The sequence below is a fragment of the Topomyia yanbarensis genome, chromosome 3, assembly GCF_030247195.1.
Source record: "Topomyia yanbarensis strain Yona2022 chromosome 3, ASM3024719v1, whole genome shotgun sequence".
In the NCBI taxonomy this organism is placed as follows: domain Eukaryota; kingdom Metazoa; phylum Arthropoda; class Insecta; order Diptera; family Culicidae; genus Topomyia; species Topomyia yanbarensis.
In genome coordinates, this window is record NC_080672.1 from 152,972,191 (window position 1) to 152,998,740 (window position 26,550).

The 26,550-nt window shown below is 36.8% G+C and overlaps 1 protein-coding gene across 6 annotated transcripts in view; it reads left to right on the forward strand.

The window, feature by feature from the left end:
• LOC131693096 (mitogen-activated protein kinase p38b-like) overlaps positions 1–26,550 on the forward strand; it is a 130,729-nt gene that overhangs the window by 98,985 nt on the left and 5,194 nt on the right. For 5 of the 6 annotated variants that reach the window (XM_058980636.1, XM_058980638.1, XM_058980637.1 and 2 more), the window contains exon 6: positions 12,375–12,529. In XM_058980636.1, coding sequence (XP_058836619.1) covers positions 12,375–12,529 — 155 coding nt within the window. Of the gene's footprint in view, positions 1–12,184; positions 12,265–12,374; positions 12,530–26,550 lie in introns of all 6 variants that reach the window. The other variant, XM_058980635.1, reaches the window with a different exon arrangement.

The window sequence follows — 26,550 nt, forward strand, 5'->3', positions numbered from 1 at the left end:
CAATAAATAACAAAGAAAATATAATGTAATGATTGGAAAAAATAAATTAACATGCAAATAACAAATATATAATATGGATTAACTAAATAATGGAAATGATATGTACAATTGAGAAAAGTCCCCTTTTCAGAGGAAAAGTTACCACACAAAAAAACTTCTTTCTTCGCCAACCTGTATTGCACAGAAATTTTCGTTTTCTTTGAACACCAATCGAAATTGGTAAGAAAACTAAAAAAAAACTAGTTTTGTTGGGTGCCAATGTGACTTGGCTGCAACGAAACTAAAAGCCTGGTATTGTTGGGCGCCAATGTAACTGGCCAGCCTAACGAGCTTCCGAGGTAGGTAAGTGGGTGGTTTATGCGCCACTCTCAGTTGAGAGACCACCCACCTGTCATAGAGCTGCCCGGCCTAGTGAGACCCCTCGGGAGAAGGTTCTGGTTTTCCTCTCTTTAGGAAGGAAGCAAGTTAGCTGGAGACACAGTCCGTCCGCGTCGATGATCCGCGTGCTATACGAGCCAAAGATAATCCGAAACGGCTAATGCGAATTTATTCCGAAACGAAGATTACACTCGCGGGTTGTTATCATCACTGGCAAAGTCCAAACCGCCAATTCGATCAACCAGAGTTCGACTAGAGAGTGATTCCGGATGGTATCGGGGCCAACCTCCCCAGTAAAAAAACAAAACAACCAAAAAAAACTAACACGACACGATTTAACTAGAACTGAAAAACTTCACCAAGACGACAATCAGTACATTTACCCTACGGGATGCAATTTTCTGCTATATCGCAAACAGCACATTTTCGCTACATCAATACATTTATTTATACAATCCTCCTTCAGCTTCTCATTCCGATATTCGTTTCAACCTAGCTAGGCAGTTTTCCCTTCCCTTCAATCATCCTCTCTCCTATCTAGTGCGACGCAATACTACCCATTGTGCGTCCTCTCGAGGTGTGCTTTGTTCAGTGCTGTGCTAATTGAACGGCAATCTATATGGGCGAGCCACGGATGGCAAAACTGGACGGTAGGGTACGGCCGTCTATGGTGACCCCATGCGCATGGACATCACAAACATAAAAACACTCTACTCACGACCTAGGTTTTACGTGACGATGTTGGGCGGGAGACGGCGATTCCTTCTACTGCTGCTGCTGCTGATGCGACGTGCGATCACTTCTGATCGCGCCTAATGTACGACGATAATATTCACCGCCGATTCGTGGACTGCTGGCGGGGTAGTGCCGCCAAATCTCCCGGTCGTCACCGGAAAATGTACTGGGTGTGCTGGTACTGCGTTTCGGTAGTCGAATGGTCCTGCCAAGGCGCGGTTTGACGGATGCTGCCTTCTTCCGGCCACGTGTACCACCGGGACCAACCTTGAGACGAACCGTGGGGTCAAGAGTGGTTACCAACGAGGAGATGTGATGCTTTGGACGTTCGACGGCTGCCACGAACCTGTGAAATAGATTGCCGTTGCACGGGAACAAATAAGCACAAGCACATTTTTTTGGTAACCAAAATTACGGGTTTACCTTAAAATCTTCTTCGACGCGCACACAAGAATCGCCAAGCTAATTTGGGTTGCACTATCAATTGCTATTCTGTTAGGGAAGGGAAACTGGTTATTGAACTTGGTGAAACTTTTAAGGCCGAATTTAATTACCACGCTGAACACATCACGGCGCGAACAAATGACGAACCACTCTTGCCTCTTCCACTGATTAGTTCAAAGTGGTTTATTGGGCTTTGAGAATCCTCAGATTAACCGCGGTTTGAAGGTCTTCGTTAGCGGATCTGACGTATTTTCCACGAAGTGGACAATAGCGACATTCTCGAATTCGCATTAACAGTCCCGAGTTTCCCCAGCTGCATAACAGCATCTCATTTCTACGGGTGGCTTCAAGTGTGCCAGCCTGTCTCTTGCCAGCCATCAGAGTGAAACAGACTCTTCACCGAAGGATGCAAGGGTTCGTGAACTCTTGATAAGGTCGATAGCCTCTTTCGGTAGCCAAATTACACTCCCATCGGTAGCGACGCTAGGCAAAACAAACTACAAATTGGCGCGTGCGAAGAACGGTGGTAACTCAAGTGGATTATAGCAAGTCTATTTTAAAGAAGTCTCTCTCGCGCTACCGTAGCAGCTCGATTTTATGAACGCGGTAAACATGAACAACGAAAATTAAATATTAATAATATAAAAAAAACTAAGTTAAATTATAACTATATACATTTACATATTTACAATAATGTACTCGTTACACGCTTAGAACCAGCGGCGGATCAAGGAGGAAGATCCGGGGAGCCCAGACCCGGCCGAAAATTTTCAACATGTTAAGAAATTTTAAACTAGTATTAATTTTAAAGCATCAACCCCTCATTGTATACTCCTACCTCAGCCTTTATAGGTCAAAAAATTAGGTTGATGATTTTTAGAGTGATTGCATAACCTTTCTATATGAGAAGGGCAAAAATGTGCCAAAGTCCAAAAAAGTAAATTTTCGGCAAAAAAAAAATATTTTAGATTTCATCAAACCTCAACGTTTTACGCATTTTAAAGTCATTTGGCATCAAAAATGCAAATTCGATTTTGAAATTTTTCCTTACTCCCGCCTTTGAAATTTTTTTATTTCAGTTTATATGGGAACTTGCTGTGTGGTCGCACTCTTCAACCCGTAACTCCGGAACCGGGAGTCCAATCAATAAAAATTTAATAGCAGCCGATGGGAAAGTTGTATCTTTTATTTGACACTAAGTTTGTGCAAATTGGTCCAGCCATCTCTGAGAAACAGAGGTGATATTTTTTTCCACATACACACATTTTCCGATCTCGACGAACTGAGTCGAATGGCATATGACACTCGGCCCTCCGGGCCAGGATTAGATTAACGATTTTTAGAGTGATTGCATAACCTTTTTATATGAGAAAGGCAAAAATAAATAAATAATTATGTAAAACTCAATACATAATGTTGTGGTGGTTATTTCTTTCCCTGATCCTTCCTCAGAACTAAACAAAAAAATAAAGAAGTAATAATGGAATATTTGTTTAATGACATGAACTCTTTTTAATGAAATTCTTGATTAATAAAAATACACTTAGTAGCTAAATTAGACAATATCTTCTAACAAACTGAGTTTTATTGGATTCTGAGATGATTATGGCTTTCATTGGTTTAGTTTTCGATAAAAATACACTGAAAAGTTTGGACGAAGAAAAGTTTTTTCGAATAACTTTTTTTCTTTAAAAGTTGAATTTTTGACGGTATGTAGGGTACGTACTTACCTACCTTGGAACAAAATTTCATCCAAATCAAAGAAGGGTTTGTTTTTGTAAATCGACTTTAAAGTTTTGAAATCGGTTTTTTTCAGTGTAGGAGTCAATGAAGAATTTTTTCAACATTTTTACATTTCTTACAAAAGAAATGTATAGGATTCGCTCAAACTTTGAAAACTTTTTCCGAGGCCCGGGGGCCGAGTCTCATATACCAATCGACTAAGCTCGACAAATTGAGACAATGTCTGTATGTGTGTGTATGTGTGTATGTACAAAATGTCATGTAATTATCTCAGCAATGGCTGAACCGATCTTAATGAAATTAGTTTCAAATGAAAGGCCTAACGTTGCCATTTGACACTATTATTTTTGATTTTCGATATGTTGTTTACTTTCTAAGATATGGGCGATTTTGTCAAAACACAGCAGGTTTTTTGCAAATAATTCTCGCACAGTACAATATTGCCCCAAATGCTGCACATAAGTACAAAGCTTGTAAAAATACCTTTCTAACAAGCTATAGATTGTGTAAATCCGTGCACGAGCGGCGGAGATATTAAACATTTTGTATTTTTAGTCCTTGCTTACCAATTTCCACTAATTAAAAATGAGATTGTTTCATACAGAGCGTTGCTTTACTGGTGTTTTAGGGGCAAAACTAAACCGATTTTGAATATCGGGGCATGAAAACACATCTACGTGATTCAAGGAATTCGATGTTGAGAACATTTTGTGAATTACCTTTATAATAAATTAACTATTTCTCAAAAATCAATATATTAGTTCACTTCAAAGACAAAATAATGTGTTGATAAAGAAACAGTGAGTTTTAGTATTTATTCGTTGGATTAGGCATTGTGTTCAATCATGAGGTAAATGTTGGATGGTATATCAATACACAGATCAACAAGTAATTCACCTAGTAGTGAGATAAAAGATTTCTAATATAATTATACTTGTGGCGTCACCGAAAGCAACTGTATGTTTGAAGCCCAAAAATCTAGCGAAAATTTAGCTCTTTTGCAAGATTTAGGTTATACTGGTTATGGCGCAAAAATTACTACTTACATTATTTATTATAAGAATGTAAGAATCAATATATCATAATAATATACCTATAAAAATAATGTCACTGCATTAACCATCATTTGCCATTCCTCAACCCCCCCCCCCCCACCATCTCTCTCTCTCTCTATACCTCTCTCTCTCTCTGTCTTTCTTCTATCGCATCTACCTAGCTATTTCTGTATCCATTTCTAAGTTGTGTGATAAGATCTTCTGCCAATCTGAAATATTTATTAATTGGAATTGCGAAGGTTTTAGAAAACAAAACTATTTTTTGTCTGCTGCTACATCAACTCAACTTTAATTCAATTGTATTCAAAGGCTGTATCTATACTATAATAAGGGAAATTCATGGCTATATCGGAAAAACATTTGGCTTAACGGGGTAATATGAAAGTTTGACGATGAAAATTTTCAAAAGAGACATTCCACGTGCGATATTTAAACTATTCGTATCTCTATTGAAGTTTGAATGAAATATATGCTCAAAGACTGAAAGCTGAAGCCAGCAGGATTGGACTTGCTATCAACGTTTCGAAGACAAAATACATGAGAGGAAGAGGTTCTAGAGACGACAATGTGAACCTCCCACCCGAGTTCGGATTGACGGTGACGAAATCGAGATGGTCGACGCATTCATGTATTTGGGCTCACTGGTAACCGACGACAATGATAACAGCAGAGAAATCAGAGACGGATCTTAGCGGGAAATCGTGCCTACTTTGGACTCCTTGATTATCTTCAAGACGCTGATTAGATCGGTGGTCCTCTACGGCCACGAGACCTGGACTATGCTCGTGGAGGAACAACGCGCCCTTGGAGTTTTCAAACGAAAGGTGTTGCGTACCATCTATGGTGGCGTGCTGATGGAAGAGGAACGTGGCGCAGGCGAATGAACCATGAGTTGTATCAGGTGCACATTCGTTGTATTGGTACGAACTTTCATGAAAAATAACGGATCAAAGACCAAAAATATCCACAAATTAGATCCAGGAAGAGAAGTCTCCCAAAGTACCCACTCTCGATGGGGTATGCAACTACACATTGTCTTCTAACTTATCGTCGTCCATATTTGGATATACTGAGTAGTTTGAACCATTTCTCTTTCACAGTATTGGTCTGTATAGGACTTATTTATCCATATTTCCTTCACGAGAATTCCGAACGAAATAATATGAAAGCTATAAGGATGAATGGAAAGAGACTGCATTGCAATCAACTGAATGCACGGCTTTTATGCTATCGACATAGCCTAGACATTTCACACTGTTTACTTCAATGCAAATAAAAACTTTGAAATATCTACCTGTCTCATTCACGAATCGCATTCTCCCTGTCGTTCTCTGTTCAAGGGGCTTGAAAGCACATATGACCTTGTCTCACTTTACTATATTCAATTGCGCGTTAAAATACTGGACCAGAAAATTCTATTCTGTACATAAATCTTTTTTTCGGGAATATGTGGCCAAAAAGTAAACTTCGAATTCGTCAAGTAAAGAAGCATGAAAACAAAAAGAATAAAACCAAAAAAATATGGAAGCCCTAGAAAGTCCATTGCATATTTATTAGCCTTTTCTCAGAAGATGGGATGTTCCAAAACATTTCAAAACTTTCTGATGCAATGGTTCTCAAATTCGTACAATCCAGTTTATTCATTTTCTTTATTCAAAAATGTTTTTAGCTTCAAATATATGACCATTTCATTTTAATTATTTATTTCATTCCGCATCTTTTTATTCGTTTTGTTCATCTGCGTTCATTTTACTTATTTTATTCGTTTCATTCTTTGGATTCACACTGATCAGTTTATTCATTTTCTGCATTTTACTCATATCATGCATTTAACTTATTTTATTCATTGTTGTCATTGTATGCATTTTATTCATTTTTTCCAGTCTATTCATTTTGTTCAGTTTCTTCATTTTAATAATCTGACTACTTTTTCAGTTTTAATAATTTAATACAAATAATTTATTTGATTCAATTTATTTCTTTATATTAATTTATAACATTTTATCATTGTTCAATTTTTCATTTTAATCAATGCGTTTAATTCTGCTCATTTTCTTCTTTTTATGCATTTTATCACTTCAGCTCATTTTGTTTATTTGATTCGTTTGTTTTATTTATGCATTTCATTTATTTTTTTACTTTATTCATTTTGTTCATTCATTCTTTTTATTCATTTGATCCATTTCATTAATTTGATTCATTGTATTCACCGGATGAATTAAATCAATTTGATTCATTTAACTCATTTGATTAATTTGATTCATTTGATTCATTTGATTTATTTGATTCATTTGATTCATTTGATTCATTTGATTAATTTGAATCATTTGATTCATTTGATTCATTTGTCTCGTTTGATTCATTTGATTCATTTGATTCATTTGATTCATTTGATTTATTTGGTTATTTGATTTACTTGATTCATTTGATTCATGTGATTCATTTGATTCATTTGTTTCATTTGATTCATATGATTCATTTGACTCATTTGATTAATTTGATTTATTTGATTTATTTGATTCATTTGATTCATTTGATTCATTTGATTCATTTGATTCATTTGATTCATTTGATTCATTTGATTCATTCGACTCATTTGATTCATTTGATTCATATCTTTAATTTTATGCATTTCATGTTCAGTCATTCATTTTATTTCATTCAATTTGTTAGTATGAGTCAATTTTTTCTATTAATCTTTTAACTATTTCTAAATATGATCTTAATTTTTATTTAATAACCTAATCTGATTTGATTCGTGTATATTATAATTTTGATTTACATTAATTTTTATACTCATTTTATGAATTTAAAAACCTATTGTTTCATTTTTTGCCTTACTTTTTTATTTCGATCGTTTTGTTGATTTCTATGATTTATTCAGTTTATTCGAGATTTTATTCGTGCAAGACTAGAAACTGTTTTCATCCCACCTCTAGTTGGGTGCCTACTTCTCGTGAGTTCTGCAAAGTAATCCAATAGTGAAATGTGTAAGAAATGTCTCATCTCACTGCTAGGTGGATTAAATCGGTTTTATTCAAAAATTTGACTAATTTTGTGAAAATCACCCCTACGATTAGTCATTTTTAGACTATTGCCTTTTGAAAAAAATGGTATAAAAATTTGACCCTTTTCAAAAGATAGTCTAGATCATTTTTGGAAAAACATAGTATGGCTTTTTGTGACAAAGTCTTCATGTACAGAAAGTTTCTTTAAAATCTGAGAGGGTGCTACCAACTCGGAATACGATTTAGCGTGAAATTCGTCAATGCTAAGAAAAAAAAATAAAAAAAACTTCCTACACACACACGAAGACATTTGCCGAACTCGACGAAATGAGTCGAATGGTATAAGAGACTCAGCTCTCTGGGCCTCAGTTAAAAAGTGATTTCATAGCCTTTCTATAAAGGAAAGGCAAAAAATTATCGATTCAATTATATCGCGTTGAAACGATAACGTAGAATTCATCGCATTAAAATCTCTAAGTTAATAACTTCCGTTGTACTGAACGGAATTACAATATGTTTGCATTAATCATTCAGAAAAATGATAAAGAATCTTCTATTAAGATTTGTAAGCATGTATAACTTACGTAAATAAAGAAAAATACGCATTTATTAAAACTATTCCGCAGCGCTCCCTGATTGGATAAAACTAGTTTAGAAAACAGCGGAAATATTATAAATATGAGTGGCGACTTTCCTTCCTGTGCTGTTTATCGTCCACCATACCAGCAATGTGTTGCTGCAAATTTCACATACAGGCAGTAAGAAAAACCCGTCATCAAATTTCGACAGTATAATCAAATTGTTCTTTGTTGATGGATTAGCAGAGAAGCAGCTGCATATTTATTTGTTTACTCCATGCGTGTTAATAATGGAAAGCTGAGGCGCAATTTGCTTGTGTTATGCTAGTTAAAAAATTGACCTCTTCTGAAAGTGTAGCGGCGATGGGTCGAATAATTATTTCATTTGCATCAGACCTTTTCAGGGCTCTAGCATGAAATAAAGAATAAGTTTGAATATTTTTCGTAATCGATAGCAACAGTAAAAAGATGACATAACAGGCGTGTCGTGACCACACTTCGAAGTTATTTCGAATCTTGCAAAACATAAATTGACATAATTTCAACGATTGTTCGGCATTGAAAATTCCTATATGTACCCGCTTTCATGAAAAAATGGTAAATTTTCAGATTAACACGGCAATAACTTTGCAATTTATAGAACAATTTTAATTTTTAGTTACCATTCGATATAATTGAAAATGTATTTTCGATTCTCGCGGATGAACTGAAATTTTTCTCACGAAAGCATGCGCTTCCCTATCACAGCCGTCAATACGGAGCCGATTGTCCTGCATATGTTTGCTCAGCAGACCAGCTTGCGTATTTTAGCGGGATGAATTTGAAGAGTAGGCTTCTGTGTTGCTTCGGCAACTGCGGATGTCGTAATTATGGTTGCCAGATACTGCTTTCTTTCTGCACAGTGTTGTCGAGACTCGAAAGTATTTCACAAGATCATAGAACAAGGTTTTTCTCAAGCAATGAATAGAATTTGTCGCTATTAGCTAATCGAGCTGTCCTTGAAATCGCTTAGAATCATTTTTCAGAGTGAAATAGGGTTATTATTTTCGCTCTATTTCTATTATCATCCTATCAATTTGAATTCGTTCATTAGAGCAGCGTCTGCAAGATAGTGCGATGTTGAATGATAGCATTCGATTCGAGTTTTCGTTGCGCTCAAACAGCAAATTTATACGCATTCCATCGAAAGGAGGCCGCATAAAAAATAGTGCGGCACCCTTCCTAAAAGTTGGTTTTACGCTCTACTTTTGTCTAGTTGTAATTTTATCGTAAATAATTTCAGAGCTAAACCCTAGTAGCATATTTTACTGGGTCGTTGGATTTGTTTCGGTTTATATCACTGGTTTGTCGTTCTTGGCTCAATGCAATTTGACATCAGCGAAAAGCACAAGGTTTCTTTTTGAACAACCGAAGCTAAAGTTTGACAGGGGCTGGGGCTCAAGTAGGAATATTAATCGGCGTATTATATAATAACTATCATCTCTTCCAAACAACTTAACCCTCTGCTGCCCAACCCCGCTTAAGGAGAATTGTTGTAAAATGTTCAATACACGATTTTATGTTGTTACCTCCCCTGAAACCTCTTCAAATCACTCCCACCTGTCATACAAATACACTGTCTGCTTGTTGAAATCATTATATAAAATGATATTTGTGTTTAAAATTGAAACTTTGAAAGAAATGAGAAAAATTAGGGGTAGGTAATGTCCGGAACATAACCGGGGTGTTGGCGTAGGACAATTATTTTGTGTAAAAGTTTTCTGTATAACATTTAAAAATCTTGACTAAAACATGTTACTTTTACTGGTAATTCGCAAAATTTAAATTTCGAATTAATTAACTAGTCAGCATTCTTTAACCTTTATCGACAGAAATTTACCGCAAGCTATCAATGTTTAAATTTCGCTAAACCCCGTGAATCAAACTTAATGCGTAAAGTTAGCCATTTGAAAGATATACAAGCAGAATTTTAAAAATATGATCATCGCGCTTATGTCCCGGACGTTACCCACCCCTAGTTTTTCGCTAACCGTGATTCATTTCCGTGCGCTAGGAAAAAGATTCCGATGGTTGTTTCGAGAGATTTTAACATTTACATTTCAAAGCAAGAAAATATGAAATTTGTTCATTACATGAATGAATGTCTGAACGAGCTTCGAATCCAGCGCATCCATTATCAACGCAGACGCCTACAACATAGGTTCTTTTCAGAATCACTATAATTATTATAAAGAATAATTTGAAACATTCCCAGTATCATTCGATTTGAATTACAAGTCAAACGAGTAGTCACGACACTCCGGTTATGTCCTAGAAATTACCCACCCATCTTTTTTAAAAAAAAAAATGTGATTATGCTTTTCAGATAGGAGCGTCAGATAAATTACTGAAATTTATTGTTTCTGTCAACACGGCAAATCACCAACCAAGCAACAACTACGTGCCCATCCTAAATATCTAATAACATCAGAGACTTGGTGTCTCCGAAAGAATTTTTCAGAAAGATTTTCTGTATCATATAAACGTAGTGGGAGAGTCAAAAACCGATTTAGTTCACCTAACAAAGAGATCGAACCATTTATCACATCTGTTTTATTCATTTGTTTGATCAATTGCCCTTGGCTGGTGATACAAGCTACGTCAATGAGCAGTTTTTTTCGAATCCCGATCAGAAAAGAGTTTTCAATGTCAGTAGATCATTGCATAAAATTATTATCCTGTTAATTGTTTTAAGTTCCTTCTTAAAAAAATATTGGAAGGCTATTTTAATCATATAACAATTCCACCTTATTGAATACTTCCAAACGAACTTCAAGCAGTTTCAAGTCTAACATAACGCTTCTACATACTGATATTAAGCATGATTCTTGATCAGAACTCTAACAAATAACGGCTTATATATGAGACTTATATCAGACCTTGGTAATTGATTAAGCAAATGCACATAACTCATACAATGAATAATATCAAAATGTCGAACCACTGGTACGTTTATGTAATTCAGAAAATCATTCTTAAAATTCTTTATAAGTCGCTGCGATGAATATGTCCTGAGATATTTAGGATTAAAACGTGAGTGTCACTGGTACATTTTACATTTTTTCGATTAATTTAACTCTTCTATGTAGAAATCGCAAAAATATTTTTATAAAAAAAATATCTCAGCACGTTACTGTTTTCGGCCAAGTTGAAAACCACTTTGTGGACTATTCTTTTATTATATTGATGCGTATGAGCGAAGATGCAGAGGTGCATTTTCCATACTAGTTTTATTGCAAACTCTAAACGCAACGCACAAATCAGAGAGCAGGTAATTGCTCCCAAAACTCGCAGTCATTTGGGACCACGAAAGGAACTCGAAAAGTCTTGTGGTCGCTGATGAGGATCATATTTATTTTTTATACATCCAGTCTACTGATCAGTTTTTCCATTGCGCCCTAGAGGCAGATCATTTATAACATTTTTTTTTGATTTACGTTGCGTATAAAACGTCAAAGTCTAACTAGCCCTACATCCAACAATACGTCGAACGAAGTTGAATAGCATAAGACAAATGTTGAACAGACTTTTCTGCCAGGGAGTACAAAATTTATGTTGATGAAAGTTCGATGCATTTTTCTAAATTTATTTTAATTTTTTTTAAATAATGATCTGCCCCTAGCCATAGTTTTACACAATTTTGAATTTTCTCAATTTTATTCGCAATTAAAATATGAAGCAAACAAAATTCCCAATTGCCAAAACCCGCGATTGAACCGGGGACATATAGATCTTCAGTCTAATGCTTTCCCAACTGAGTTATTTCGGTTACTACTAAGCTACATCAAGAGTACATACTATATGGTTACAACTGCTTTGCAACAAAAATATATCGTGCAACAGTAAAACGAATCCCAATATTGATATATTGCTTGAATCGCTTAAAATAACTTTCCAACTAGCCAATACTAATAGCAACCGTTCACCAGGACGGCACGGCATCTGACTCTCTAACATACCTAAGCTGACCAACTCTGACAAAAAATCCGTACACTATGCGAATCAAGTGCCTGAGCGTGGTGAACGATTACGCTGCGTTGCGGTATGGTGTACGGATTTTTTCATCAGAGTTGGTCAGCTTAAACATACCCAATATTTTCAAGTTTCAAACTAAACATCTGTAGGAACCTTAACTCAAACAGTATATATGCCGATTTCTATTATCGCGCTATTCTCTTCATTCTACCGATCAACGTGTGTTTAGATATTGATCATCTTACACGCATCATGTTCTTTTGCGGCACACCCGATGAGGAATTGATGCGAAAGATAACAAGCGAAGAGGTATGTCTAAGCTTCAGCAGTGCTACTGATAAGAATAAACATCCGTATAGTAATTAAATCTACCGATTACCTGTCGCTGAATGTATATTAAACATATTGTTTTTTTTCAGGCTAGACACTACATTCGATCATTGCCGAAAACGGAAAAACGAAACTTCAGTGATGTTTTCCGGGGAGCCAATCCCTTAGCCATTGACCTACTCGAGAAAATGCTAGAACTTGATGCTGATAAGCGTGTTACGGCCGACCAAGCATTAGCACATCCGTAAGTACTAAAGCGAAAAATAATTTTGATATGAAGGGCTCAGTGCAAGAAGGGTGCATCTGCAAAAAACTTGTTCTGAGATATAACGGAAAATGAAAATAGCAGAATTTGTTTTAACGTTTCATTTGCGACCATTAATTTTTCTCTGCACTTTCTTTTCATAAGGCTAAATGGTATAATGCCAGTTTCGAACATAAATTTAGTTTTAATTTTTAGTTTCGTTCATAAACAAATTAAAAATCACTTGGGCCGGTCTAGCGTAGACAAAAAAACGAAATTCCCAAAACATGAACTTAGGCCACTAATTATTATCGAGGAACTTATCAACATCGTTATCTTCTGCTGTAGTAGATGTCCATAAATTTTTGTAGAAAAGCCAAATTAAAATCAGAAATTTCCAAAGAATCTATGTTATCAAATGGCACATATGACTATCAATATACCACGTGGACAATTTAGAGGTGAAAAGTTCACGTTTGTCCACGAGGGAAAGGGGATGTGAAATGTCCACAGGAACTTTGCATTACATTTTTATCTTATATAAGAAAGTGAAACAAATTTGAATATGAATTTTTCAAAATTTATTATTGTTTATAATAGCAGACTGTGTAAATGTACAGGCATTTATTTAAATTGAAAACATTTGAATATTTAAATATTTTTAGATTTGAAAGCTTGTTAAAATTACGAACCAACTTAATAATCTGTCAATCTATCTATATCAACTTTGTGTTATTATGTTGATTCTTTAAAACATAAATCCAATAGATAACAATGTCGTTCAGAAATGAGACATTTCCATGGAAATTTCTCAAAGAGTTTCTGTGATATTATGTACTTAAAGTTAACACATTGAAAAATTTCCTCCTAGAATTGAAAATCCATTTTTATTTATGAAGTCACCCAAATAAAATTTTGGAAAGCCCACGTGGACATCGTGGGAAGGAGGTAAGGGTACAGGAATTGTCCACACTTGTCCACGGTGGGGAAGGATGGAGTCAAAAATAAAGATTTAATTGTTAACGTGGTATATGAACGGCCCCATGCTGAAAATCCTTCGAACGGAGATTGTGGCGAATCCGCCATTAATTCGATATAAAAAATGAATGAATCGAATAGTGAACGTTATAACTGTAAAGTGTGACATGATGTACCATCAAATCATTGTAAATATTCTATGTGTAAAAACCTTTATGTAATATTCGACTTGGGCCGCTCTTCCTTTTGAATATTTGAGGATTTTTTCGAATGCTAAACAATATTTTATTCATTTACTTCAAATTAAGTTAAGTCGGTGTCATTGCATTTATTACATAATAACATACAATAATTTGTGATTACCTCACTTTTGATATTTTTTGACTTGGGCCGTTCTTGCACTGAGCCTTTCATATATGCGATACAAAACAAAACGAATAATACTCAAGCTTTCTCTTCACGATACGAAATGAAACCAAATTGGTAATGCAGATATTCGCAACCCGAAACATTATTTCCACGAAAACATTTGCATAGGGGGGATGACACAATAGTTGTGCTATTATGGAGTTGTTGAGAAAAAATTGAGGAATATATGGTTTATGTTAATATGTCTATCGAAAGGAACGATATCAAAACAGCATTAAAACTATTTTTTTGCATTTTAAATTACCTCATCCATTTTATAGAGGCTTATATATGGGACGCATAAATATAGGTACACTAGCGCAACTATGGGTGCAAAGGAGCCCAAATTTTAAGGGGAAAGAGTATCACATACTTTTTTGCGCAAATTTAAAGGATGAAACTACCTTATGACTTATGACCTTTTAGTGTTTTATACCAAATAAAAAATATTTAATAACGGCTCGCAGTTAAATTACACGAATAACTCACTAGCACAACTATACCTGATAGCACAATTATTGAATCATCTGCCCTAAAATTGTGAAATTCAAGGGGGCCATTCATAAACGACGTAGACTCAGGGGCAAAGGGGAGTTTATCAAAAGTCTATGTTTGTCTACGAGGGGTTTGAGGGTGAGTGGGGGTTGGGTTGTTGCAAAGGTCTACGTATGATATTCTCGTTAGGGACCATCCATAAATGACGTAGCATTATATGTGGGAGGGGGACTTTTGTATTTTGAGATGATGTGTGAACCAAGGGGGGTAGGGAGTCATGTCATGTTACGTAGTTTTTTTAAAGGAGAATAGGGGTTGATCTGATGTCACGACCATCTTACCAGGGTTACCAAAAATACAGAATAATCTGTATACAGATTTTTCAGCCATTTTCAGACCAAGAATCTGTATGTACAAATATACAGATTTTTCCGTGTATGTACAGATATACAGATTTTTGAGAAATGATGTACCAAAATTTTTTTTGGCAATTTTTTTTTCAGTTTCAGTAATACTTCCTCTCTGTCTCTCTCAGCTTAGCCCTCTATATTAAAATATATCTTCACTTTTGAGATTGGTCGCTCACTCTGAAAGGTGCAGGTTTGTAATACACTGTAATTCACTCACTCGCCTGGCAGAAGTCTACTTCCAGAAACGTTAATTGTAATGCTCTGTGATTTTGTTAATTCTCATTTTTTCCCGAGAATTCGACAGCTACATTGGTCGACTTAATGTATATAACATTATATATCAACCAAAGTCATTGAATGAAGAAGAAAATTATTTTTCCATTGTGCACATCGATAAAGTTCAAGTTTCTGGATGTAAAATATCAGAACGACTTGTAGTGTTTTTTATGAAGATTTAAACAGGTCCTTGCTTGACTAATTTAAACCACAAGAATTAATATCTTCGATAGATAATCCAGAAAAAGGTTAAACGACTCAACTGATTCGATACAGATTTTTGGAAGAGTAAATACAGATGAAAAGTTTTTTTAGGACAAAAATACAGATTTAATTTTGGCAACCCTGATATCTTACCCGTTTCATCTAACTAACATCGTTTCTTTATTTTTCTAATTTTTTTTCGTGACAAGGAGGGGTACGTAATTACCAGGGGGTATTTGGAGATTTATGACGAAATGCTACGATAGGGGAGGGGGTGTTAAAAATCACTCAAAAAATGCTACGTCATTTATGGATGGCCCTTTTATCTTTTTTATTTGGTACCAGTGTTTTGATCCATTGTGGTATATCCCCTGTTTAATATATGCTTACCAGCTCAGTTAGTTACTATCTGTTTGAGTAATCGCTGTACTGGAGCATTTTCCCAATCAGGTATTATATATCGTATAAGGGGCCATACACTAATTACGTAAGGGCATATGGGGGGAGGGGAGTTTCAAAATATCTTACAAATTCTTATCTGAGGGGGAGGGAGGGTTCGTCCCGTCTTACGTAATATCATAAAACATGCATGAAAAATGAAATCAATAAGAAAAATATTCTTTTCATAAGAAAAGAAACTATTTCTTATTTGTGCCATGAACATATTATGTATCAAACAATATAAGCACATATTGTATACATCAAGGAAAGGCGGAGCTCGAATTGAAGTGTTTTGCAGCGACAGAATATGATTGGTAAATTAGTTGTGGAATTTTGTTGATTGTTGCTAATGTGAGGAGCGGCTTAATTGTCGATGATTTTGGAGCAGTTACAGCAATTTCTTGACTCTTGGTGGTACATTGTTCCGGTCGAGAACTGGAGTCACAATCTGTCTTACAAGTTAAGAAGTGTTGAAACCCTTTGACTGTTCGCAATGCTGATGTATTCTATATGGGCTGTTCTATTTTACATCACCGGCTAAAACAGATCGATCGCAATGCTGAGATACAGTTCTATTTTTTGAGCACTTTTTTGAATCAGAATTCAGATTTAAAACAGCTCGACTATTCTGTTTTTAATTTTCCACAATTTGAAACACGAATAGAACACCGCTTTAATTTTTTTTGATTAGTATGTGTGACGACTGACAGCAGAAAAAACAATATGTGTCACATAAGTGACAATCAATAACAAGATCAAATAAACAACATTTAGATTAGGTAGCACAAATCATCGCATTGGGAACACCGTGTTCTAGATGTATTTTGACAGATCCAAATTATCCGACGGCTTGTCATTTTGATACAAATTAACATCAGGGTGTTGCGAACAGACTTATAGTTGTAACTCAGAATAAATTCAGACCAGAAGAGGTTATAAATTCTTTAGAGTTCTACATTACAAAGAAATAGATTCAAAGAAAGTGAAATATAGCCAAGCAAATTATGTTGACCAAATCAAAGTTGCTGAATATCTCCATTCTGAATTCTGAAATTTCTACTGGACGAGATTAGGACACAGACTAACAGACATAACACTATGAGGGAATTCGCTCAAAAAACATCGATCCGACAATTTTCCCAGAACACTAGCTCCACCTTTTATTCACAGTCCCAAACACTCATTTACTGGTGGGTTACCCCTCAGGTTTGGGAACAATTTTTCACTAGTGGTCTATCCCCCATATGCTTGTTCATATGTCAGTGGCGCCATAATTTCAAATGTGGCCACAGTCCCAACTACAAATATTTTTAAAATGACCGTTAAAGCGGTCGAAGCTTTGTTTTTGAGTGTTATGTCTGTTAGTCTGTGATTAGGATGCAAATAAAATTACTACTGATGATTATCGTTAAATTTTGTCCTGAATTTTCTTTTAATAGTTCTATAAATATCTTTTTCGCTATCTTATAATTTAATGAATTAACAATATGATTTTTTTAATTACTCAAATCATGATAAGATCTTATGTAGGGGGAGGGGGAGTTCACCAAAATTCTCGATGGTACGGTTAGTCACAATCCAAAATATTTGTACCATTTTGTGAATAGTGCAGGACATTTGCACAATGAATGTTCCGAAGATTCTCTATCACTATTGCAAAAACGACAAGTGTCATCTTGAAGCCTCTCAATTATCTTCATGTGATGATTGCTACCACAGTGTCCAGCAATTAACCCAGGATAAGTACTGAATTCCTTCTAAGATAAGCTGAGAAGTTTTTGAGCTATTTTATTATCTGGTGTTATGAATCATTTACTCTGCAGCTGCTGAGGTGTTATTCCAGTTGGATCTCACCACATTACTCTATCAATTATTTAGTTCTTCTTTCAGAGAGCACCTAGATATACCAAAGAATGGCTCTGGTCCAGTGAATTGCTTCGAAGAGCCTAACCTTGCGAGTTGATCCGCCTTTTCATTTCCTTCAACTCCACTGTGGCTAGGCACCCAGAATAGATTCACTTTGTTTAGCATGGCAAGTTGTTGAAGTAATTGAATACATTCCCAAACCAGTTTGGATGTACATGTTAAAGATTTAAGTTCATTAAGCGCTGCTTGGCTATCTGAGAAGATACAAATTCGTGTATATCTGTAATTCTTTTTTAGGCAAATTGCAACACATTCTATAATTGCCTGAATTTCAGCTTGAAATACGGTTGGCCAGCCTCCCATTGATATTGAGATGTTTATCCCGTGACCCGTGACTCCAGCTTTTTGAACCATCGGTGTAAAAAATAATAAATCCTGGAGGAACTTGAGGGCCTCCTGATTCCTATTCAATACGTTCTGTTTCGAATGTATTGAATGGTTTTTCAAATATGTACCTTTTCTCCATCCAGTCTTCATTAGTTAATACAATGGGATTGATTGCAAAGTTTCCTATGATACTCAAATGTTCTGTAAGGTTTCCTTTTAAGAAATTTTTAGTTCGATTTAGCCTCAGTGCAGCCTTTTCGCTTCCAATTGCACTACTTAAAGTAATACCTAGATATTTTACTTCAGATGAAAGTTTTAGTACAGTTCCCAATCGTAGCTCGCTTATTGCATATTTACTTTTCTTTGTGAATGAAACGTTGGTTGTTTTGGAAGGATTTATGTTTAGCCCTTCTCGTTTGCACCATTCTACCGTATAATTTAAAGCACTTTGCATAAAATTTTCGAATTTGCCCCGAACAAGTATGACCACACAATCCGCAAAACTAACAATTTTGAAGCCTTGTGCTTCCAGATTTGTAATAAGTTCATCATCCACTAGAGACCACAGAAGGAGCGACAGTACTCCTCCTTGTGGGCACCTTTTTGTAGTCTTCAGACCGTATTCTCGTATTACTAATTATAAATGGGATTAAAGGAGTTGTGTTTAACATACTAGTCAATTCAGCTAGATGTATTTATACAGACACTTCGAAGATTGTACACTATTGAGGTAACTACTCTTTACGCAACTACTCAACCCAGAACCCACGTTTGTTTTTTGGACAGGTCATTACACGTTGTTGTTTCTTGCTTATATTTATATATAGTTTTGATCTAATGATAAAATTCTAGGATACAAAATGACGGTTATAAAGATGATCTCTTAAAATTCCTCATCGCGGAAGATTTTGACTGTGAAAATTCTGCAGTCGTGAATTATGATCTAATACACCCGCACCACTAGTTAGCAGACATGCATGGACCATTAAAAGTTAAAAAATGATCAAAATTAAGCATTAAAAGCATCACGATAACAAGAAAACATCAGGATTTAAAAAAAATCTCACCCCGGATAATCGAATCAAACTTTTTTTTGCGTTATTTTATGAATTTAAGCTTCATTCGTGGAGAAATTGGAAATAAAATGGCCAGAGTATATTTTCCTATTATGGTAAATGTAAAGGTACCTATTTTGGCCCTAGTCGATTTTTCAGACTTTCAGGGTGTGATTTGTATTTGCAGTTCGTTTTCATTTATTATTCATATTGGTAACGAGTTAACGATATGTATCAGTTGGTCGGTGTTAAGTCAGACCGGACTAAGTGACAAAATATTGATTTGGAGAAAAACGGGTTTAAAGTTTGAATTGCAGCATCCTCTACGTTATAATTTGAAAATTTTTTTTGTCATAATTCTTGTTTATGGTTACATATTTCAAATCTGGTAAAAGTCGAATGAAGCTGAAGCAATTCTTTATCCAGTGTTATCATTATCTCATTTTCTGATGTTTTGCGTCTTAGTCCGGTCTGACTTAATACCGACCAGTTGTATATAGCTATTTGTGCAAGAATTCTAAGATAAACTTTTTAATAAGGTGGGTCTTTTGCAATACAAGTCAAACTTGATTACCCGGGACTTCGATTTTCCGAGGTAAATGATTCGATTACTCGAATACCAGAAAAAATAAAGTTATTAAGTAAACTGGGGGTCGTCTGTTTCTTGGCTCCAGTTCAATTATCGTGGTGGTGTCACATATCATAGCTAACATGTATAGTCATTCTAGTTAGAAGAGTGCGTGAGATCCTTGTTCTTGTCCTTTTAGCATCATTTAGTTGACCAATACCGGATTGTCAGGTGATAACCACGCGTGTAGTCTTCGCAAACTCTCCCACTCATACTTGTCTCTAGCGAAGGACTACCAGGTTCCCGGCCGCCTCAGCGAGAAGTTTTGCTGGTGCCCTCTTTACATAGCCTATCATCCATCTTTGCTTGAAGAATTGAAATCACCTCCAGTGACGGCCGGGTCTCATTTCAGAATCTCGTTAGCCATTTCTTGACCAACTTATTTCTACCGCGTATAGGGTCCAAACACTATTTTTCCTTAGAACTGTTGGCATCAATAAACACGAAAAACCTGGTTTAATAAAGATAGGTGCTTCTTTTGCAGTGCTATAAGCTGCTCAATATTTACCTTCCGGTCTCTCCAATTGCATGAAAAAGGTAATTAAGAGCAAGCTAAATTAGAAAGTTTTAGCAGTTTTCAATAATATTCTCATGCTAAGAAAATATTTCAAAATTTCATTTTCGCCATTAACAGAAACTATCCCTGGCAGCACTGCTTCAGCGGAACCAAACCAGATTAATTGTAATAACTTCTGTTCTAATGCTACACAGCAAAAAAATCTGAATTTTATCGTTGACGTAATTGCAAACATGACTCAATTCAACAACTAGTAATTCACGAAATGACGAAACATTACCTTGTTCCGTTTAATTTTACATGCTACATATACTTTACATGCCCAATGACATAAAATTACACTTCCTACAATTCAGAACAAACGCTATATGTGGAGTAATTTTACATGATTTACGAAATTAAACGTCATGTAAAATTAAAATCAAACGTAAAACTAAGTCATTTTTGATGCTCGTATATGTCATGGTCAGGAGACGTAAATTTACACTATTTTTTCTAGGTGTGTAATATTTATAACTTTTAGTGCTCAAATGAAAGATCTTAGTCGCAGTTATTAGCCTTACTTGTCGTTGTGTAAACCAACAATTATAGTCATTAAGAAACGTGGTTGTTCATCAACAAGAAGGGCTCGAGGGGGTTAAAGATGCCATTGGAATTCTGTGTCAAAGTCCACTGGAACTCAAAGCAGGATATTCATCAGAACATTACACCGGATTTCAATGAAAATAGGACCAAGACTATCAGTATCTGGAATAAACCATAATCTTCAGCGGAATTCTATCTTGAGAAGGATTCCACCAGACATTTAACAAGCTATTCTCTAGAATCCTGCATCAAAATTCAGAGAAAAAACCGTAGAAATACGGATAAATATTGAATCGAAATTCTGAAATAGATTCCATTGGGATGCTAAAAAAACTTCGATCAGAATCCATACAGAATCCTAAGAAGCATGTCATCATTATCCCAAGATATAGCCAGAAACCGACCGAGCAATGTAGGTATAAAGACATTTTATGTGGCCTGCAGTAACCGATATGTGTATTACGAGAAAAATGTACTTTTAGTGTAAAATTAAAAAGTTGCATATTTGGCAATATTGGCGTTAAAACTTTTCTTTTTTTGGAATCTCAAAACAAATCTTTAAAAAAATTAACAGACAGGAAGACTAAATCAGAGACTGATCATAGGCAGTATTTTGAGAAGTTTCTTGTAGACGAGTGTAGAACGATTTTGTTTCTACTTACTTGGAGTCAGCGGCGTAGCCAGAATTTCGGTTTGGTGAAAATCAAACTTACTGTCCAAATGGCATAATTCCGAAACCGTCACCTTTGAAGTTTCAAAATAATGAAGAATTATTTTTTCAAAAAATAGTAACAGAGTTCGTGTATTTAGCAAATTTGTTGAGACAATCATTTAAAACAACTTTATTGCAGCCATGAATACTACGTGTAGGGAGTATATCGAGTTATAAAATGATATTTACGAAATGTTCCCTGATGATTTTTTTCCTAATATAACTTTCAATTGTGTGCTTTTTTTTCCACGTTGGCGATATATCGCACGGTTATTCCTAGTTTTTTTTTGTAAAAATTTTATTGTCCAGTTGGTTATAATTTCTTATTTAGTTACAATTTAAATAAAATTTGTATCCCTCTACAGTACGCTCATCTGGTGGTACACTTGTCATGTAGCATAACATCTGGCTGAAGTTCTTCAATATGCGTTGACGTGTACGTCTTGATTGGTGTTTTAGAACCGGGTAGATCCAATCCTCTGGCTGTAGTTCGCTCAGCCTTCGATCCATCGCTAGGAAGGTGTTCCGTTGGTATATCCAAATAGCTTTGTTCACACTACATTGAAACAGATGGTGCTCGATGGTATCGGTTTGATCAGAACAATTACTGCAGTCGGAGTCGGTTCTTCTGTTTATTTTATGTAGTAGCTCATTGGTGATTAGCTTGCGATGTATAACTGAGAACCACGTAGATCGTTGACTCGAATTCAGCAATTTGGAATGGATGTTTTTGTAGATGATTTTCCAGTCGCGTAGTGGATTCTCTCTCACTATTTTAGGCTCCTTTAGTTGTTTTATGAAGTAGGAATATATTACGCTGGAACAAGGTGCTCTTGCGATTTCTTCGGTTAGAAATGCGGATTCTTTCACTACTGTACGAATGTGCTCGTATTTTCGGGGAACACTTGACAGATTGGGTGGATTCGCGTTGTGCTCAAGAAAGCTCCAGAGAAAAGGTAAGTCCGAAGCCATTTGCATCATGCGGTTCGTTAGCAAAGCCTTGGCTTTGATGGGTGGTGAATGCAAGTTTAAACCACCTCTGTTCGTAGGAAGTATCAAAGTTTCGAATGCAATCCGTGTCCATCTTTTCCCATACCACAGAAATGAGCCGATTCGTGAAATAAACTTTCCACTGTGTTTGTTGGGGAGGGGGATTACTGATGCTGTGTACCATATTTTCGACGTTATGTATGTATTAATCAAGAGAACTTTCTGTACGAGATTCAAATTTCTTATGTTGTTCATCCACATACACGTTTGAAATCCTCGTAAAACCGCAACCCAATTTTGATCAACCATTTCGGAAAAATTTTCCGCAAAGTGTATTCCGAGGATTTTCACTGTATTCACTATCTGCAGCCACTCATTTTCTGGTGTCAAGTTGATTAAACCAATTTTTATGGCGTTGGTTTTCTGGGTGTTTAGTCTTGCCCCCGAGACAACTGCAAATGCTTCAAAAATGTTTATAACAGTTCGTAACTGGACGTCACTGTCGATAAACATCGATATATCATCAGCGTAGGCATTCAAGACAGTATTTGGACATTCTCTTTGCAATTTATCAAGCAGTGGTTGCAGATAGAGTACAAACAAAAGCATTGATAATGGATCCCCTTGTCGTACCGATCTTTCTATTTTTATTTCGTTTCCCAGTTTGCCATTAATTAGCACCCTTGAGAAGCTATTGTTCGTACAGTAAATTAGCAGGTTGATCAACTCGGGATTAAAATTCATTTTGCTCATCGTACTTGTCAGGAAGCTGTACTCTACCCTATCAAAGGCATGGTCGAAGTCAAAAGCAACCAGTAGTCCGTTTCTATGGTTCGCTTTTAGCTCACAAATGCGGTCAAGTATTCGAGCAGTGGCTTCGAATATGTTACGCTTTCCATTGGAGCATTTTTGATGTTTGGATAGCACGAATGGAAGCAAGGGGGCAACTCTACTTTTTATTATTCTAGCGAATATTTTGTAATCAACATTCAGGAGCGAGATCGGTCTGAATGCCTTAACGCTATTATCACCGTTCTTCTTTCTTACAAGTACGAGCACGCCGTCAAAAAATTTTTTGGGAGCATTAGAGGTCATTGCTTCATTTATGACAAAAGTAAACTCTCTCTCGATTACTTGCCATGCCTTTAGATAAAACTCCTTTGGTAAACCATCATTGCCGGGAGATTTTCGTGAACTGCTCAATTTAATTGCTTCTAGAACCTCATCGGAAGATATTTCGTTCATTAGTCGTTGATTGGCCTCATTTTCGCGCGGGATGCAATGTGCTGGATTGAAGTCGTTGCTCTCGACCGGATGAGTGGAAGAGTACAATCTAACAAAATATTCTTGTACACTCTGCTGTATCGCATTTGGCTCTCGTATTGTGTCAACTCCATCCTGCAGTATATTTATTGAGGTTTCGGTCCGGCGGCTTTTCTGGTTCGCTATATGAAAAATTGATGTGTTTTCCCCTGCTATATAGATTTCGTTCCAGCACCGTGTGCGATGTGCATAGCTGCGTTGGAGAGAGAGCATCCTTCCTTTAATGTGATTTATTGTTTGCAGCTGGTGAGGATCGCCATAATAACGATCATAGGCTGAACGAAGCATGGCATAGTACAGTTCTATTGTATCATGGAATGAGCGCCGTTGAATGGACGATTTCCATTTAAGGAAGGCGATCAGTTTTGGCTTCACGAATTGAATCCACCAGTCAATCCACGTACGAAAGTTCCGTCGATGCCTTGTCCAGTACCTCCATTTCACGTGTAGTTCCTCAATGACCGCTGGATCATCAACCAAGCTCGGATGCATACGCCATATTCCACGACCAGGTGGATTTCCAAGTGTTGGAAGAACAGTGCGGATTATGTATGCTTTGTGATCAGAGAAGGCTGTAGCAACAAAATTTGCAGTTCGGATCCAGCCTCGCATATTCGGCGTGACGAGAATTCTATCTATCCTAGAGGCAGAATCGGACCTAATAAAAGAAAATTCGACGTGTTGGCGGTTTAGAACCTCCCAGCTATCGTCTACACCTGAAGCGGTCATGAATCGTTTGAGCATTGGGCTGTGTGCGTTTGAACCAGTAGCATCTTTTTGGTTTACAACTGAATTGAAGTCACCACCAATGATAACTCGGTTCGTGGAGTTGTAGAAGTAGTATGGTAGCACGTTGTTGTAGAAGTTTTCCCGCGCGTTTCGATTTTGCGTTCCCGATGGTGCGTAAACGTTGATTAGTGTGACGTCATTGATCCGTGCGCAGATTAATCTCGAGTCTATGCTTCTATCAACATGCGTAAGGGATAGAAAGCTTCGTGCTGCAATCGCTGTTCCTCTTTTATGCTCATCTACATTGTACTCAATGATGAAGCCTGGTATGTTGAGATTTGTTGTTGCCACTTCCTGCAGGAGGATAACATCTAGCTCGGCGGTCCGGATAAAGGTATTCAGGGCATCGAGTTTTGTCCCGTTTGTCACTGCGTTCATGTTGATTGTAGCAATCTTGTAGCTCCTCATATCAGCCATCTCGATCGTGGGAAAACTGTTCGTTGACATGTTGACACCGCCAGCTGAATGTTGTCACGGCAGTGGCAGGAGCAGGGAGACCAACATAACTGCTTGTGTAGACGGGAGTAGCAACAATAGCTGAGAAAAGTGGAATCTTGCTGAGGATGGCAGTATCATATTTTGCTTCGGCGGGACATATACTGTCCAAAATGCTTACCGAGGAGGCTGTAACCGCTGCTAGCAGATTCATTCCACCACAGCCGGGGAGCGCTGGCATCTTACTGTTACACCGACAGAACGACCTGAAGGTTGCTAAGGTTGCAACTGTATATAGTTTTTGGCATTTTTTGTTGATTTGCAGTCGGCACGAGTAGTTCCTTGGCGCAGTGGAGGCGACGTGTGCTGGGAAGGGTGAAAGTAGCGAAGCGAAAAATACTGCTTGTATATACAGTTTGTTGCTACGGTGTTGAAGCGAGTAGCTGGTCAAAATTTCACGGACGGTGAACAGTTCAATGATGTTATTATTGCACCAACGACTCGTGTAGTAGATGAATGCAACTGCATGAAGGAAACGTTGCATTTTGGGTTTGTTTTTATTTCGCCTATGAGACGAGTAGCACCAGGTCGCAGCGACAGCGGAAAAGACTGGAAGCATTGGAAACTTGATGAGGATGGCAGTATCGAACAATACTTCGGCGGGACATATACTGCCCAGAATGCTTACCAGGGCAGCCAAAAAAGTTGCTTGCAGATTCAGTTTGTTGTGGCGGTGGCGAAACAGGTAGCAGTTCACTTTATTATCTCGGATGGTGAGTGTTTTGTTACGCCGACAGGATAGGTTGGTTGGTATAGCAGCTTTATCAGAAGATTGTGTTGTGATGTTTTTCTTTCGCTGACGTGGTGAGTGGTGGCGGGACGTAGTAACAGCGACGGCAGCTGAAGATAGTCGAAATTCGCTGAAGACGGCAGTATCATATTTCACTTCGGCAGGACATATACTGTCCGTAAAACTTACCGAGAAAAATGTTATGTTGTGTTGACACTCTCGGTTGTTGATGGCTATAGACGAACAATTCAATGTAACAGTAGCGGGAGTGCTTGACGGTGGCATATTGTTAGTTGAATGATGTATTTGGTTGCAGCCGAGTGCTGCGGCAGCGACGCAAAATAAGAAGCTAGTATATATATTTTTGATCTGACTAGACTGGTTCAGGCAGGATGGCCTTTTCATTGCTTGTTTCGTGAAATTGAACGTGTGTGATGTGAATGTTGCTCTTGCCTTGTGTCAGTCCGAGACACTCTTTTTTCGTTATTTTTTCTGTCATTTTCAAGAGGTGATGCTGGTCTTTTTGTGTTTACTGTGATGGTCCTGGTTTTGTCCATGATGGAATCATCATCTTCTGCGAAGCCAGCAAATGGGCTAGTAAGGCTAACGGTGTTAACATCGGTTGTAGCTTGGGAGGTGCTGATTGTCATTGTTTGTTGCTGGCATCTTCTCTCGGATGTGTTTTGGGATGACTCTACCACCATTGTAGAATCACTTCCAGCAAGCGATGTA